Below are 18,208 nucleotides of genomic sequence, written 5' to 3' on the forward strand. Positions count from 1 at the left end.
AGGTTTTGAATTGGGCTAGGGATCTTCATGTAGGCTCTCTCTTTCTCTTTCTCGTTGTCTTTCTCTCTAAAATTTTTATTTCCAGGATGTTTGGTTGAGGAAATATTCTGTAATACTCTGCCTGGCAGTTTTAACCAGCAGCGTGTTCAAGAAAAATAAACAAAATTATATTGTCACTAGTGTCCAGCTTTGCCTTTTTTTCCCTTCTTTTGAGGTTTATTCACAAAGGGGTACTTGTCCATAAAGGATGAACAGATCAATTCAGCAAACATTTATTAAGCAACTAATATATGTATACCAGGATCCTAGTTATAGGGATTACCAAGAGAATTGGAAAGATAGGACAGTGTAGTGATTAAAATAATTTTGAGAGGTAGTTTCTGGGTAATTTAATCATTGTATTAATAAGGCCAGCATGTTATTAATAAAAGTATTGTCATTTGGCTGTCTGTCTTAGACCAAAGACAGTCAGGCTGGCTGCCTCAGGACTTAATTTGGAACTTTTGGAAGAGGAGTGGTAATTGACTCTGGTTAACACAGTGGGAGGTGGGCTATGTTCAATGAGAGATTGAGAGTGACATCATGTCATATTACCCTTTTAGGCACCACTTAGACATTCATATTAAGCATATTTTCCCATTAGTCATGATGTAAAGAACAATTAGAACTAATGGGAGGAACCCTGAGAATGAAGCAATAAAACAAAACCACAAAGGAAAAGGAGAGCAAATAGTGTGCTTCGATCTGCATTCAGACTCCATAGTTCTTTCTCTGGATGTGGACAGCAATTTCCATCATGAGTTTTTTGGAGATGTCTTAGATTCTTGCATTGCTGAGAAGAGCTTCAAGTCTATCAAAGTCAGTCATTGCACATTGTGGCTGTTACTATGTATAAAGTTCTCCTGGTTCTGCTCGTTTCACTCTGTGTCAGTTCATATAAGTCTTTCCAGGTTTTTCTGAAGTGTGCCTGCTCATCATTTTTCTTTTTCTTTTTTTTTTTAGGCAATTGGGGTTAAGTGACTTGCCCAGGGTCACACAGCTAGTAAGTGTCAAGTGTTTGGTCTGAGGCCAGATTTGAACTCAGGTACTCCTGACTTCAGGGCCGGTGCTCTATCCACTGCGCCACCTAGCTGCCCCGCTCATCATTTCTTATAGTGCAATAGTATTCCATTACATTCATATACCACAACTTGTTCATCAGCTTTGTTTTTTAAGGTATACCATGTAGTCTCGTGACAGTAACAGCTCATGTGAGCCCTATGAGGTACAGGGGGGTGCAAGCATTAACCCCACTTAACAGTTGCAGAGAATGAGGCTCAAGCCCAATGACCACAGTCACAGATCAGTCCCAGATGTGAAGTTGGGCTTCCCATGACCCAAAGTCCAGGGCTTTTCTCATTACATGACATTGGCCACATCCCCAGTGAACTTTCCACCTCTGCAAGGCTTTGAAGTGGTACGAAGAGAGTTTGGAGTCTGGATTTGTTGAGGTTTAGGGGTGCTGGGACCCTGAAATAGCGACATGTGAGTCCTGCCCGAATGAATTCAACCCAAGCCTTCTTTTAACCAAAGACAGGGTTTATTAAAGATCTGCCATATTGAACAGACTCTTAAGGAATCTGAACATTTGTGATGCTAATATTGACAGGCAGGATAGATTGAATCTCAGCACTTTAATGGAGACAAGATGGATACAGAAAGACTGTGGGAGGTATCTGGTAGTTTGGGGTGACTGGAGGTGAATGCTTGAACCAAGAGAATGGGGTCTAGATAGGATCAAGGGTGGGAAGGGAGGTAATAAACAATGAAGGACTGGGCTAGGTTAAGGGTAACAGAATTGGGAGTAGAAAGGGCCCTTTGAGGGGATTATAGCCTCAGAGACTTAACTTGATTAAGTGGGAAAATTCAAGGAAGGAGTTTCCAGAACCTGTACCTTGTCATCCCCCCCCCCCCAAAAAACCAAATGAGACCCAAATTCTTTTGGGGTAAGGGGCAAAGGTCTCAGCTTGGACCCATACCTTGTCAGGTTGAGGGGGCAGGATCTGGCCTGGGGAACTTTGTATCTCTGGTCCCTGGCAATGTAGCAGGTACATCAGTTTTAAAGTGAGCCTCTCTGGCCCAGTTTTTTGTCAGCAGAATTAAAATGTGGGGATTAAACCAGATGACTCTTCTATGTTAAATTCGATATTCCTGGGAAATCCCTGCTAGGCCCTTTCTAGCCTCTCCAGCTAGCATATTTTGTCTGATTCCGATGGACCAGAAGTATTGGCACTCCCTGGTCTACAAGTCTTAAACCAGGCTCTGTTCATTTTGTCCCTCGCCAGGCCCAGCTCTGGCAGCAGGTTCTGAAAGCCGATAGTTTTTTTTTTCTTTCTGTGTAACTTGGAGGCTTGAAGGGTACAAGGTATTTCTAAGGAAATCAGGCTGAGGTTCCCCTCATGTGCGATGTGCTTATTCTCCAGAGCCAGAGTCTTCTGTCTCTCCTTGGCCCCAGGGATTGTGGAGAGGGAGAAGAGAACAGTCCAGAGAGGAGCCTTCTCAGCTAACGGTAATCGTTGCCTACCCCAGGATCAGATGGGACTGAAACCAGAGCGGCAAAAAAGGAAAAATCTGAAGGCGTGTTCTGGTTGAAACGGCCATAGGGAGCTTTTGGGCCCGGTGCCTGCCTAGGGCTGGGTCCACACTAGGCTGTATGTAGATCCTAATCTTGCTGCAAAGGAAATTGGGCTCCCGGTTTGGGTAAGACTGCTTATCTCGAGTGGGGACAATTTTCAAAGACACATTACCTCACCCCACTTGGGCTGCAGTGAAGGAAGCTGGCCTTTTGCAGTGTTAGTTCTCTAGGGACAATGGGGAAAAAAACAAAGCACTCAGGGGGAGGGTGGGGGGAAAAGGCCCAGAGGCCCTGGGTTCAAATCCCAAGTCTTTCATGTGACTTGTAGTAAGTCATTTCCCTTTTCTGGGCCTTCGTTTCCTGTCTGTAAAATGAGGGTGATGGTTCTAGAGACTAGATCTCAAAGACCAGCTAGCCAAAGAAGAAGAAACAGGCCAGGCAAAGATTTGGCTAAGGGCCTCGAGTTGGAATTGGAACCCGGGTCCTCTGACTTGAGAGCCAGCACAGGAAGAGGCTGGAGGCATCTAGTCGGGGACTTCATGTGCTTATGACTAGGCTCCCTTCACGTTCTGTGCCAGCCCAAGGTCATGAGAACCAGCATCAAGTTGCTGGGGCCTGTTTTTTATTTTTGGCTTTTTGTGAAGTCACTTTTTTAAAAAGTTTCCGAACTGCCTTGTCTCCTCAAGGCCTGGGCTAGCCAGTCCTCTCCTGGGACCCTTCTAGATTCCACACGATGTAGCTGCTGCTTCCTCAGGGCCGGTACAGGGACAGTCTGTGTTTCCTGTTCACATCAACCTAGGTCCTTTCCCCATTGCCCCTTTCTGTTTTCAAGGCACGAAGATGCATAACTTCAGCCCACCCTTTTACCAGCCCTTATGACTGTTACCCCCCTTCAGGAGAGTACCCTGTGAGGTTTAGACCCCCCCTTACATGGAGTGTCACTTTCCCTGGCTTCAAGTCTCAGCTAAGGTCCACCTTTCCCAGGTCTTCCTAATTGTGCTGCCCTTCCCTCTGAGAATATGATCCCCAGTTTATCCCTTCTACCTTGTTTGTCCATAGTTATTTGCACATCTCCCCCCCCCCCCAGTTGTGAGTTTCTTGAGTGTAGCAGCTATCTTTTGCCTTTCTTTGATTCCCCAGCACTTAGCACAGTGCCTGGCACGTAGTAAATAGGAACTTACTAAATGCTTGTTGACTGCTTTGATTGGTTCTGGTGTTGACCCTGGTGTTGTGGGAATGACTAGCCCTGTGGCCAAGGCCTTTCCACGGAAATGGAGCTGGCAATTACAACAGGGCTGCTTTGGTGGTAGTGTGAAGGAAGAAACTGCTGGTGTGCTGGGCTAGCAGGGCAAAAACAAACAAACAAAAAAAACATACGCAGCCCCTGGGGACTGTCCTATCCTTGAGCTCTGCTCACTGTAAGCCATGCTTGCCTCATCAGATAGGATGACAGGTGACTCGGTCACTCTCTTCTCTCTCCAGAAAGATCACAGAACCTAATAGCATACCTTTGTATGGTGGTGGTGGGTGATGAAATTAGCAATATCCCCAAAACGAGGAAACTGAAGTTTGGAGAGGTGAAATGCTTGCCCAGTTGATCAACACACATTTGTTATGTGTCTACTGTGTGCCAGGCACTGTGCTGGGGATCCCAAAAAAGCCACAGCTCTTAAGGGGCTTACATTCTTTTAGGGGAGACAGTATGTACCTAATTAGATGCATACAGAGTACGTGGAAGGTAATTTTAATCAACAGGTATTAAACACCTACTGTGCACCAGCCGAGTGACGACCTGAGCCAGGATTCTGAGTGTTCTCAGGCCCAGCCCTCGTTCCACCTCGTCATCATTTCTCTCATGTTAAGAGCCAGAGGAGACCTTAGAAATCATTTAGTTCAAGGAGAAGGCCAGCCTGGAGAGGTGACATCACAATCGAATGCCTGGCAAAGTGATTTTAGCATGGGTAATTAAAAAGTTCAATTTGGTGGGATGGGGAAGGATCTTCTACAATTGAGGACCACTGGGGAGCTCCCTTGGGTCTGGTAGGATGATGCTGGACCTGGGGATTACAAGGTATGAATTGCCTCATGTGCTGGGCACACTGTGAGGCACTAGGGGGTGGGGCGGGTGGGGGGTGTTTTTAAAAGGCCATCTAGCAATGCCAAGACTTGTACACCAGTAACTGACGTAAGGGGGAAGTCCAAAAGTTTAGGTCATTGGGTCTTCTTAAACTCAAGGTTGAACCATGGGGCCCTCCATTCAGCCCTGGAAGGATCTTTGAATCCATCTGGTGCAGCCAGTTCCATTTTATAGATGAGGATACTGAGGCCCAGGGGAGCTCAACTACTTGCTCAGGGTCACATAACATATTGAGTAGGAAGCAGAGCCCAGACATGCAACACCACTGGATTGGGGAAGAGAATAAATAAGCATGGCACTGTGCTAAGTGCTTTACAATTACGATCTCATCTGATTTTCACAACAGCCCTGGGGGTGGGTGGGGTAGGTGATGTTATTATCCCCCCCCTCTTTTTTAACAGATGGGGAAACTAAGGCTTAGTGACTTGCCCAGAGTCACGAAGCTAGTAAGTGTCTGAGGTCTCATTTGAACCCTGGTCTTTCTCCACTGTGCTCCCTATTGGCTTGGGAGGCAGAAAGCCTTGAGTTTGAATTGAACTTCAGACATGAGCTGAGTGACTCTGGGCCTTACCTCTGCCTGCTTCAGTTTGGTCAACTGTAAAAAATAACAGCACCCACCTGGAAGTGTTGCAGTTTGGGGTGCTGGGAACCCCAAAATGCAAGGGTACAGGGCCAGTCTGCCTCAAAAAAGACAGTGGGAAGGTCTAGATAGGATTAAGAAGTGGCAAGTAGCCTGGGGTGGGCCAGGGGCAGACATAAAAGGAGGACCACCGTGAAAAGGCAGTTAAAAGGATTATTGAGCGTCTGGGTAGACTGGGACGCCTCAGGTGAATGCCCGGGACTGGGTTCAGGAGCTGGGTTGTGTGGAAAAATGGATCAAGAGATGGTTGTAAAAAGTGCTTGTCAGCACAGTGCCTGGCACATCGTGGTGGCATCGATGCCCATCCCTTGCCCCTTCCTTTAATCAACGCTTTTAAAGTTTGCAAAGCACTGCGCACACATTATGTCATCCAAGGCTCACGGCCACCTTGAACTAGGGACCTCAATTCTTATAATCTCATTTTACAGATGGGGAAACTGAGGCTTGCCCGCGGTCCCCCAAACGGCTGAGAGGGTCAGGGCCCCCAGGGGTCTGCGCCCCGGAGCCGCCTCCCCGTGCCAGAGGTCAGAGCCTCGCGCTCCGTCTGGGGCGGATAGTTGGTTGGCAGCTCTGTGTCAACCTTGGCCTGGGCCCTCCCCCTGAGCGAGCACGTGGGCCGTGGGCCGGACGGAGCCGACCTCCGTGGCTCCTGTGGCCCCGCCCCCGCCAGGCCCCGCCCCCTGGCGCTCTCCATAGTTACGGCGCTGTGGGGGCGGTGGCGGCGCGACGGCCATCTTGGCGGCGGAGCGATGAGCGGTTCGAACCCGAAGGCGGCGGCGGCGGCGGCGGCGGCGGCTGCGGCGGGGCCGGGGCCCGGAGCCCTGGGGGGGACCAAGGACGAGAAGAAGAAGCCAGGTGGCGGCGTCCTAAACCGGCTCAAGGCCCGGCGCCAGCCGCCGTCCGCCGCCCACCACCATTCCGCGGACGGCGGCGGCAGCGGCTCCGGGAGGCCCGAGGCCAGGCGGGTCCCGCCGGTCACGGAGCAGGAGCTGCTGGCCCTGGAGACCATCCGGCCCGAGCACGTCCTGCGCCTCAGCCGCGTCACGGAGAGTGAGTGCGCTGCCCGCCGCGGGGGGACAGCGGCGGCTCCGACCGCTCCCCCTTCCCGGTCCCGGGGCGGGAGGCGGAGGCGCCCCTCCCCCTCACGGACGGGACCGGACCGACCCTGAGGGTCGCTCTCCCCTCCAGCCCCCTCTCCCCATCCTGTGCCCCTTTCCCCTTTCTTCACACCCTCCCTCCGCCCTCTCGTCTCCTTTCCGTCTTACTCTTTGCCCCTCTCCTCTTTTCCTGCTGCTCCCCTCCCCCTCCCTCTTTTTCTCTCGCTCCCCTTCTCTCTCCTCCCTCCCCTCCTTTTCTTCTCCTTCCCCGTCTTCCTCTTTCCCCCCTTCTCCCTCCCCTTTTCTCTCCCCCTTCTCTCCTCTTCCCCACCCCTTCCCTTGGTCTGGGCATGAAAAACAGCATTAGAGCAGGATACACGCTTGATACTGTTTTACTTTGTGACCAAAGGGGCATCGACATGACCTTTCTGTCAGTCTCCTCCCCTGCAAAATGAGGATGATAATAGTTTCTAACTCATGGATTGTTGGTTGGGTGTCAGATGAGATAGATGTGTAAAACTCTGGGCTAAGTATTCTCTGCTCCTCCCCTCCCTTCTACAGGTGCCAGAGTAACCTTTCCCCCTCCCCTCTTCACCTCTGGCCCGGTTACGCTGCTGCCCCTTTACCTCCTCGGCTTTCTCTGCCCTTCCACCCAAAAAAGATCCATCACTTCGCCTTCATCCACCTGGCCTGCCCCTTGGAGCTCAGCTGTTCCTCTGTCTTCAACTCTATTCATTGAGTGGCTGCTGGGGATCTTGGGGGTTAGGATGAGGGAAAGGTTATCTTAAACAACTTCAGCTTAGGTCTTGCCCTTCTAGGAATTTATAATCTAAGTATTCCTTTCTTTTTTCATTATCTAGTCTTCTGGATTCTACCCAGTGACTGTCCTGTGATTTCTCTGGCTTTGGAAATGGGAGTCAAGGCCTCCCAATGGCTGTCCATTAGCTGTATTTCCTATGTGCCCCTGGCTGGTTGCCTGGGAACCTAGGCCTTCTGGGCTGGCTCCAGAGGATAGAGTGGTGGTCTTAGAGACTTGCAGAGATAGGTTTGGCTTTGTGTGGTTCCTTGACCTGGCAAGGGAGCCTCATAGAAAGGTGGCCCTAGTCCTGTAGTTGGGTTAAGATGACTTTGGGTGCTTTTTACACAGCCTTTAGACATTATTTGGACCAGGGATTCTTTTTTGCTTTGTAACAAAACTGGGGACACAATGTAGTTTTCCTTTTTAGCTTCCTTATAACTAGGTAGAATGATTTTCTTTGCTATTCTTGTCCATTTTCCACCAGGCTTGGAGCCATACAGTATCACAGCAAAAACTGGCAGTCCATCCCCCTTCATTTTGCCAATGAAGAGAGTCTTCAGGAGGTATCAAAGCTCCTGGATTCTCTGCTTTCTAGTTTGTTTTATTTTGGTTTTTTGCCCTGGATGGTAAAAGGAGGTGCATGGCTTGTTGGCTTCGAGGTAGCGTGTTGGCTGGGCATTGGGGTAGTTGAGTGGGGCGCTAATCCTTTTGGGTAATCCCGTCCCTGGAGGCTCTAGACTCGTTAGGCCCATGCTCTGGGTCAGGTGAGAGCACTGTCCCTTTTGAGCCAATGTGGTCTTGTTCTTAGCATCATTGCAAGGCCGCTCATGGACATGTGCAGGGCTGCACTTGGCTCTGGAGGGGTCACAAAGGATATTATGAGCTCACTATCACACCACACGCGTGAAATGTTGAAGGAACCAATGGAGGCAGTTCCAAGACAAGTTGCCCAGGTGACCAGCATAGGCTGTGTTTATAGCAGCTTGTCTTGGAAGTTCTCAATGTGGGCAGGGAAGATTTCACCCTGGATCGTTTTCCTCTCAATACCCATCTTATTTCTGGGCCATTCCGTAAGAATGCCTTTACTTTAAAAAGAGGAAAAGAAGCCCTTTGAGGAGTAAGTACTGTATTAATCCAGAAAATCGACACAGACAAGGCTTTTAAATGTTTCATGGATTTTTCAGGTTGCTACTGGCTGGGTCAGGGCATTCAAATTGACAGCTCCTTTTTGGAGAAAAGACTGTGAGAAGCCTGTATTCTTGTGAAATCTGTACAATAGGAAGCTTTAGTGAGACCTGCATTTATGCCTGGTCCAGGCTTTCTGGTCCTCCGTGTCTTTTTTTTTTTCCTTTGCTTTTTTTGGTGAGGCAGTTGGGGTTAAGTGACTTGCCCAGGGTCACACAGCTAGTGTCATGTGTCTGAGACCAGATTTGAATTCAGGGCTTCCTTACTTCAAGGCTGGAGCTTATCCACTGAGCCACGTAGCTGCCCCTCTCTGTCTCTTCTGGTGCCATTTTTATTTCTGATCACATTTGACATCAATCTTAGAGGCTGAATCAGAGCTTTAGGAGGCTGAGTGATATAGCAAGAGCTCTGGGTTGGCAGTGCAGACCCAGGTCTGAATTCCTGCTCACCTGTTGAAGTCCCCATGTGACTTTGAGCAAGTCACTTAACCTTTAACACAGGGTTTCAGTTTCCTCCTATAAAATAAGGGGGTTAGATTCCATGGTTTCTAATCCAATGAAAATACTACTTTGGAGCCTGTAAACCTTATTAGTAAGGTGGTTGGGGAATGGGGGAGGGGGAGGCCGGCAGGATTTAGGAACATAGAAATTTTTCTCCTTTGCAGATTATCTTTGCAAACCTGAGGACAACATCTACAGTATTGATTTTACCCGATTTAAAATTCGTGATCTGGAAACAGGGACGGTGCTCTTTGAGATTGCCAAACCTTCTGCTTCAGGTAGGCCACCCCATTCTTGTGGGAGGCAGCTGCTCCCTCTCCTTTGGGGTAAAGTTGGGCTGTAGGGCAATGGATGCTGCTGGAACCTGCAGTTATTGCCTCCTCCTATTTAGTTCCTCACCATTTGGGAATACTAGTGTCCCCTGTTAAGGTGACCAATATCCTACAGCATGCTGGACATATGGCAGCATCAGGTCGCCAGACCCCCTATTGTCACATGGTAGTCAGGTAGTCATTGAAACTAGGCTGTCTTGGGGAAACTCACACTCCTTCTCAAAGGGATCTGGAAAGGCTGCTGTAATCAATCAGGGTCACACTAGAAGGTCATTCTATTCCCTTGACTTCCTTTCCTTTGCTGTCTTCTCCCTCAAATGTTTTCAGGGTTTGTTTTTTTCCCTCCAGGAATCCAAGTTTATATCCCAACTCTCCAGCCTCCCAGAGAAGCCCCAGGAAACTCCTGGAATCATCTTAGGGTCCCCCTGGTTCTTCAGGATTAGCTCAGAGTGGGAACTCCCTAGGTTAAGGACATAGCCCGAGTACCCCTCTTCCTGGTGTGACTGGGTTAAGGCATTTGGAACGTCTAGTGGGAGGTGTTTAGTGCCCCCTGCAGCTGTCGAATGGTTCGAATAACACAAGACTCCCCCAGCCTGGGGTCTTGCCAAGGCACTTCCTCATTTGGGTTGGTCCTCACTGGGACCCTGTGAAGTAGGGTCAGGCAGCCCAGTAGTTCCATGTTTTTCACTGAGGCCTGTGTAGTCTGGTGACTATCAGGGTGGGTGAGTGCCCGCTTAGAGCTCTGTTCCGTACCTTGTGTCAGCCTGGGCTTGGAGGACCTTTTCCTGGAAGTTGAGGGTTTTCATGCCAGTTCACCCCTTGGTCTCTTCCCTTTCTGGCAGGCTTCCTGCTGGGCAGGTCTGCCTGTCTGGGACCTAATCCCTTGCCTCCTCATCATTACTCCCTGCTGACTCTTTCTAGTGAGAGGACCAGCTGGTGTCGGTGAAGATGATGCCACGGCCTGACACCATCAGTGAGGCTTTGCATTGTCTCACCTGTTCTTCCTTTCCACTCTCTCTGGCTGGCAGGTCACCAGTGGAGGGCAGTCTTTGGCCAAGGGACAAAATCAGACCCATGATTCACCTGACAGTGGAGCCCATGACACCAGCTGCACTTGTGTTGTCCCCCGCTGAGCTAACTTGCCCCAGACAGGAGAGTCATCTCTTACCTCTACCTATCAACTGGTCCTCACTCACTTTGTCTCCTTTTTCCCTTGCCTCTTTGCTCTTTCAGACCAAGAAGAGGAGGAGGAGGAGGAAGGTGGAGAAGTAGACACCAGTGCGGGACGTTTTGTTCGGTATCAGTTCACGCCCGCATTTCTCCGACTCCGAACAGTTGGGGCTACGTGAGTAACGGGGGTCGCTGATTGGAGGGCCCCCCTATGCACTCTGCACCCCCCTCCCTGCCATCCTAGGCTGGGGCTTGGGTAGGAAGGGGCCCTACGTGAGGAGAGGTGGTGCTTACACGGGTGTGTCTTTCAGGGTGGAGTTCACTGTAGGAGACAAGCCAGTGTCCAACTTCCGAATGATTGAACGGCACTATTTTCGGGAGCGGTTGCTGAAAAACTTTGATTTTGATTTTGGATTCTGCATCCCCAGTAGCAGGAACACATGTGAACATATCTATGAGTTTCCTCAGCTCTCCGAGGATGTCAGTATGTATTTCCTTCCTTCCTTCCTTCCTTCCTTCCTGTAAATCCAAGCCCTTCATTTTATATGTGAGGAAAGTAAGGCCTGGAGTGAAGCCCCTTGCCTGTAATAAGGCTGAGTGGACATGTCCTTTCCTAGTTGCCATCCATTCCCTCCTTCCGAGCTTTTCTCATGCCCACCTTTCTAAGGCTCAGCTTTCTCTCCTGTATTCCTGGAGCACCTGGCTTGGTCTCTTGCTTTGTGGCCTTCTCTTCTACCTTGTGTTCCACATATCTGCATGTGTGCTGGGCTCCTTGGAGATCAGGACTCTTGTGGGTTTGTCGTGGTCTCCCAAGCACTTGGCCCAATGCCTGGTACCTGTTGTTCAGTCATGTCCAACTCTTTCTGACCCTATGGACCATTGTGTCATGGAATTTTCTTGGCCATGTGCTGGAGTGGTTTGCCATTTCTTTCTTCAGTGGATTAAGTAGGCAGAGGCTAAGTGACTTGCCCAAGCTCACACAGCTAGTAAGTATCTGAGGTCACATTTGAACTCGGGTCTTCCTGACCCAAGGCCCAGCCCTGTATCCATTGAGTCATCTAGCTACCTCTGCCTTGTACCTAGTAGGTGCTTAATAAATGTTGACTGGATTAGATTGAATTGCCTAGGGCCGCGTATCAGATGCCTTATCCTAAGAGTCTTCTCCATTGGGTCTGTTCCTAATTCCTTACGTTGTTGATGTCATTGGGTTATGGGGGAATATTAAGGTTTGACCACAGAGCTTCCCTTGGCTTGCTGCCTGTGTTGAGGGGTGGAATGAGAAGGGGAGGGAAAGCCATGTTTCCAGAGTTCCTGTTTGTGAATGTCATCGCTCACGAGTAGCTCTGACGGCGTCTTCCCCGAGCTTGCCGCCTCCTCCCCAGTTCCCTGCTTTTCTCTTCTCGCCTTGTTGCTGCTCAGCTCCACACTCAGAACTCCAGGCATAGATGGAACCAGTGGGCCTGACTGCCAACAAGGAAGGAGGGAGGACCAACCAGGTGTGGTCAAGACTGGCCCCCGTAGGAGATGAGGAGCCATTGTGGGCCCTGGAGGCCGCTTGGGATGTGCAGAAGTGGTATGCTGGGCATAGCAGTGAGAAGATGACCAAGAGTAGATGATTTAGTCTCTGCCTTCATGAAGGTTCCAGTCTAGTAAAGGGACAAGACCCCGACTGAGAATTTTAACGCACAGTAATGCCTGAGAGTATTAGAAAGATGCAAAACAAAGTGCTCTGGGTGATTCACGAGAGAAGGGCTTTGTGCAGAAAGTTCCCAGGCTTCCAGGAGGATGTGGCATCTGAATCGGGCTTTATAGGATGACAGGCCTTCAGAGGAGAAGGGAGGAGAGTTCAGGCAGAGGAAGGGCATGAACATGGTGTGCACAGTGTGAATGTGGTTGAGGAGAGGTTGATGAGGCTGCAAAGATGTGGAGGGCTTGAGAGAGTAGCCACTGCCTCCTGGCCCAGGGCTCTGAGGCACGCTGCAGGGCCTGGCTGGGTTCTTCAGTCCCCTCTTCCTGACAGACCAGAGCCTACTCTGAACACTGGAGCACTGGTGATCTGAAGTCACAAATACCCAAAATCAGATGTTGGGCCTTGGTGTGGTCTCCCCTGCAAGTGTTCTTGAGGCGACGTGTCTGGTTTTAGTCACGGTTGTCTGACTCAGGCTGCCTTTGCTCCTGGGACGGGTCATTTTCTTGATAGTCAGGGTCTGTCTTAGGCTCTTAGAAGTGGAGCTGAGCTGGGCATTGAAGGCCAAGGCAGGACCTGCCCTGTGCCCTGAGCTATGGCAGTGTGCGGTGACATCCGCTGATAAGATGGGCTTCCTGTTGCTAAATGTGCTGTAGACATGGATGAGGGGCCAGTTGGTTGTCATTTTAGAGAGAGAGGGATGTGGTATTGAGAGCACTTGGAGTAAGGAAAGTCCTGTGTTCAAATCCTAACAAGTCATACCCAGAAAGCTGGGCTGTTTCTGGTTGTGAAAGGGCCTTAGATCCAAACAAAGCAGTGTTTTGTATTCCTCCTGAGCAGGGGAGTGACTGGTCAGACCACTGCTGTGGGAATATCACTTTGGCAGCTATGTGGAGGACAGAAGGGAGAGAGAGATTGGAAGCCAGGGAGACCATGGAGGAGGCTAATGTTTACATAGCGTTTTAAAAGTTTGCAAAGCACTTTTCATCTATTATCCCTTCTGATCTTCACATCTACCCTGGGTGTTGGTGTCATCCCCCTTGTACAGATGAGGAAACGAGGCTGAAATGACTTTTCTGGGGTCACACAGCTCAAGTGTCTGGGACAGGATTTAAACTCTGGGTTTTCCGGACTCTAAGATGAGCATTCCATTTACTGTATGTTTGTAGGAGGTTGAAAACCAGAGAGTGAACCTGGAGCCTCAGGTCAGGGCCATCCGCCCGTTAAATCCAGATCATCCAGATCCCCCAGTCCTCAATGAGCATGTCCATGGCACTATGTTCACTGTTGCTGCACTAATCACCTTGGTTTGTCCTTGTAGAGAGAGAAGGGTGGTCGGAGGTAGCTGATTGATGTGTGGGTGAGGGCAGGAGGGAAAGTGAAGGCTCCAGGAGGATTCCTGGGTTCTGCAGCTGAGGGGCTGGGAGGCTCCTCGTGCCCTTGGGAAGATAGAGGGTGGCTCTAGGGGAAATGAGCCTCAGTTTTCTTTTTTGTAGAATGGGTAGTATTATATGAGTAACACCTTAGAGGGGGCTTGTGAGAAGATACAGGTGAGGCACTTTGCAGAGCTTCCTGCTAACAAAACTGAAGAACTCTCTGTCCTGAGTGGGTTCTAGGAACTTCTACCTAATGAGTATTAGCCCAAACAATAGCATCTTTCTGTGTGGCTCTCAAAAGACTGGGTGAACATTAGCTCACTGAGGTTTTGTAGAGATGGTGCTTTGTAAAAGTGTGTGAGATGCTCTCATTCATTCAGTAAACATTTATTAGGTGCCAGGTACTGGGCTAAGCACGAGGGATACAAAAAGAGGCTGCCCTGGACATCAGGTCCCACCACACCGACTGGGTCCCCAAAAGTAGACTACTTGGCAAATGTTAGTGGTATAACAGGAATGAACGAACGCTTGGAGTGGCGCCTCACCTTTCTGCCCTCTCCCCTCGGTTCACAGTTCGCCTCATGGTGGAGCACCCCTATGAGACTCGCTCGGACAGCTTCTACTTTGTGGACGACAAGCTGATCATGCACAACAAGGCTGACTATGCCTACAACGGGGGGCAGTAGCTTCGGGAAGGAGGGCGAGGTGGTGCGCCCGGTGTGCCGAGGGGACCACGCCTCAACACCCATGCCCACAGCCCACCTCCCGGCGGAGCAGCGCAGGGCCAGCAGCTTCTTCTCCACCACGGGAAATGCCCAGCAGGGCTGCTCTTTCCTTCCCCAGCTCCTTTCCTCCCTTTCTTCTTGCTGTCCCTTAGATCTTGAAGGTACTCTTGTTGAATAACGGGTTAGGATAAGGCCTTTTTAAGCCAGTTAAAGAAGAAAGTTTATTTCCACTTGGTTTTAGCTGTGTCCACTTTTGTGCTTTTCAGCTGAGCCCTCTCCTAGAGAACTCCATTCAGTGGGAGGCCTCTGGGGGGGCTTCACAGACAGTTAACAGCCAGATTTTATTGAGCAGAGTCGGGTCGCTGTGGAAGCCTTCAGGTTGGGCCTTTGCCTCCGTTATTCCTCCTCACAGTCTTAGCGCTTTGACTGGCATAGTCTTTTCTGACTACTTGCCCCCATACCAGCCCGAAGGAGCTTGGGGTGGGAGGAACAGGAGGGCAGGGCAAGGCAGGGCTTTGGCCTAGGGATGGGTGGGTCATGAGGCCAGTTACTAATTTCCTGGAGAAACCTGGCTTTCTGTTTGGTTCTCAGGAGCCTTGGTCAGGCTTGGCATCTTCTGGAGTCAGATTGAGGTCTCAGCCTCTCCAAAGGGAAATTCCCAGGCAGGACTCCTCTCTTCAAACTGGCAGTGCCTTCTTGTCCTCATTTTAGGGGAGCTTTAAACCCATGGCTAATTTGGCTTCTGCCGCCATATGTGCTCATTTCATCTCATTAGATAGAATATGTTGATTTTATTTGTGGGGTAATAGTTTACTCTGAGGCTGGAACAACCTCTTGATACCCAGTCTTTCCCCCACTGTATTATTTGGAAAAACTCTGAACTTCTCAAAGAGGTTTTATACTTTGACAATGGAGTTTTCAGTTTATCTGATCTGCGTCTGGACTTAAAGTAGTATTAATTCAGGTTCCCAGAACCCATTGTGGTCATCAAGTGAGCAATGCTTAGATGCCAGCACCATCTTAAAAGAAGGGGATTTAGTCTGTGTAATGTGGCCTGGAGCATTGGAGGAGGAAAGCATGGACACTGACTGTCCATATGAAGTGACCTCTGAACTTAAACTTGATTTTCCACTAAAATTGTGGGAACCTTCCTTAGCTGTCAGACCAAAGTAAAGGTTGTGGCCATTGTAACTATTGGATGAGAGAGTGTGTGGTTTGTGGGGAGGATGGGACAGGTTAAATTGGCCTCTCAGACCTTGCCCGTCTCACTGGGTATCCCTGTCTTCAGACTTTTGTCCATTGATTAGTTCTTCTCTTTAGCCGCAAACAATTAGATGGTTGTTTGGGTAGTTTTATGGTGCTTGACCAAAATTCTTCATGGATTTTTAACAAGCAGGTTGTTGCTGCTGGTCACCAGTCTAAAGTCTAGTCTAAAGATGTCTAGTGGAAGTCCCCAGAGGGGTCGTCAGTGAAAGCCCTGAGAGAGCCACTAACACTAGGGTGGGCAGAGCAGTCCCCCTGATACGAGTCAGATGTCGTTCCTGGAAAGGCAGGACTGCTATTTTTGCTTGGATGTCTCTGCCTGTATTTGCCAGAGCCACTCTGGCCATTGCATGGTTACTAGGATGGCTCCTAAAACCTGGGTGGTGGGGAATGGGTCAAGACTGTCTTTCCTGGGGCTGCGCATGCCCTGCGCCTTGACTACATCCCCTGCCCCAAAGGCTCGTTTGCTTGGAGACTGGGCTTGAGAGCTGAGCGAGGGAAGGGGCCATCTGCCTGCTGGGGAGATAGATCCTGAGACGAGAGCTGAGCAGAAATCCTGGTGCCTTACCTGTGACTTTGCCCCAGTGCCACTGGGGCAGTGTTCTTGCTGTGGTTTCCTCTCCTTTTTTTCATGGGCAGATGTTACTTCTGCCTTATGACCTTTGGTTTTCCATTTTAGCTGTGCCGATGGGCTGTAGACCCAGACTGGTCTCTTTTCCCCCCCAGTAGAGTGCTCACAGGGGTCATCTTTGGGAGCTATGCATATCACCATTCATACCACCGTCTTTCAGCCTTACACTGTGTCCCTGGGGTTCTGCACTCCATCCCTTTTGCCTGGATGGATGGATCAGAACAGACTGTTTTGTTTTAGAATGGACTTCCTTTTTCATTGATCTGTCCATGTGCAGTGTTCACTTTCCCTGGGAACAGGAGGCTGGAGAGGACAGGTGTTTGAGGCTATGGGCTGGTTTGGCTGCCTTGTTCCCCTGGAACTTCCATTGGACTAACAGAGACTCTGGGAACCCCGTAAGTGAAGTAGGAAGTCATACTCCATTGCTAAGGAACCAGTATTGGTGTCCACTTTCTGGCTTGTATCCAAAGGTGGTCAAGAGATGCTAGGAAACTTGGCCACTTTGAGATCTGATGTGAGGGTCAGTTTAGAGTCACTCTGTAGCTAGGGTGAGATGAGATGAGAACATCTCAGTTCTCTATTAAGTAGTTAAGCCAGACACCAAGTCCCTAAGATTTTGAGACTAGCGTTTGGGCTCTCGGTGGCAAGAATGGAAAAGCAGAGACCTGCCAGGAGAGGCCTATCCCCTGTGAGGGCTAGTTTCTGAGATACATTGCATTCCAGGAGATGTATGGGGACATCATGTGGATTCTGTCGTCTGGGTCTCTTTGTCCTTTCCCTCCCGTCCATTGTATTTCACCTTAGAGCATTACACCAGCCAGTCCTCTACAGAGCCTTAGGCCCAAGATACCCTTCTCCAAAGAAGATCGTCTTTTGTTAAGTGAAATATCCTAAAGGGTAAGTAGAAAACAGATGAAGATAGATTTGGGCCAAAGTTGGGTGACTTACCCTCACCTCATAGCTTGAAGCTAGTGATCTTTTGGAAATAATGCAAGAATACGTGCCTCCTGAAAGACAGTCTCTTTGGCCTTTGTTATCAGATGACAGTGTTGGTGTTTGGGGACTTCTCAAGCAACACCTGGTTGGGTCTTCATAAAGAGAGGGGGGCACATCTGTAAGTGTTTACTGCAGGGCATTTGAATGGACAGTTTTCACTTGATGAAGAATACATACAAGACATGTTACTTTTTGATATCATAGTTGTGACCAGCACACCAGGGAGATGGGTCACTCACGAGCCTCGTAGGTGATGTCCTTCTCTCTTTGGGGGCCAGCTGGCCCAGGGATTGGGGCAGAGGGCTCAGAAGGCAGTCCAGCATGTGCTCTTGCACTGGGCACCAATATTCCCAAATGCAGAAATTACCTCCTGGGATTGTGAGCCCAGTGACCTGAGGCACTCTATTGCTGCCATCTCCATGTTACTCATTTCTTTTGTACAAGAAGGATCTGGTGGTTGGTGGATTTTCCCTCTTGTTTTACAAAGGATCATGTAAATTCATTGAAGTTGTAAAATTCTATTTTTTCCATGTAAATCTATTTTCACAGAATGTAAGAAGCATCAGTGACCTGGTCTATACCTCTCCCTTTCTTCCCTGCTCTCTCCACCTGAGACCTTTCTTCCATTGTAATGTCTCTGTGTCCAAAGTGAACTAGGTGACTTATTTGTATAAAATGTTATTTTGTCACAATCGATAGGAATAAAAGGACATTTTCACAGCATGTGTCAGGAGTACTGTTTCTCACCTTCCTGTGATCTCTTTATTAAGGGGCCAGCATGATCTCTTGACTAGCGATGATATAACAGTACAGAGATGAAGATGGTTTGCTGTGGCTTTATTTGTGATCATGTTTCTGGGAAGAGACTTTTGGAAAAAGTTGTACAAGTGGGACATAATTACAGTTTGATTCTGCATGACTCAACTTTTATTTATTCAAAATGGATAAAGCCGTCTTTGGAAGTTCCTCTACCACTCTGTACTTGCTCCATGTACCACCTCCTTCTGATAGAGAGGGAAAACACTGGTCTTGAGGTAAGAAGACCCGGGTTCCAGT

At 49.3% G+C, this 18,208-nt stretch overlaps 1 protein-coding gene across 1 annotated transcript; it reads left to right on the top strand.

Annotated features, from left to right (window-relative positions):
• Window positions 1-6,140: 6,140 nt before the first annotated feature.
• Window positions 6,141-17,875, top strand: UNC119B (unc-119 lipid binding chaperone B). The gene is made up of 5 exons (XM_027865191.1): window positions 6,141-6,441; window positions 9,137-9,250; window positions 10,538-10,649; window positions 10,786-10,958; window positions 14,111-17,875. Exons 1-5 carry the CDS (start codon window positions 6,141-6,143, stop codon window positions 14,221-14,223), a joined length of 813 nt encoding a protein of 270 aa, XP_027720992.1. The 3' UTR covers window positions 14,224-17,875.
• Window positions 17,876-18,208: the final 333 nt, after the last annotated feature.

This window comes from Vombatus ursinus, unplaced genomic scaffold (assembly GCF_900497805.2).
Source record: "Vombatus ursinus unplaced genomic scaffold, bare-nosed wombat genome assembly UNPS02001287.1, whole genome shotgun sequence".
Lineage (NCBI taxonomy): Eukaryota > Metazoa > Chordata > Mammalia > Diprotodontia > Vombatidae > Vombatus > Vombatus ursinus.

Bases quoted from the DNA above. Each gene is read 5' to 3' on its own strand.
- UNC119B (XM_027865191.1), top strand. From the start codon at position 6,141: ATGAGCGGTTCGAACCCGAAGGCGGCGGCGGCGGCGGCGGCGGCGGCT. The intron at 6,442-9,136 runs GTGAGTGCGCTG...TCTCCTTTGCAG, and splicing joins CCTCAGCCGCGTCACGGAGA to ATTATCTTTGCAAACCTGAG. The intron at 10,650-10,785 runs GTGAGTAACGGG...TGTGTCTTTCAG, and splicing joins CTCCGAACAGTTGGGGCTAC to GGTGGAGTTCACTGTAGGAG.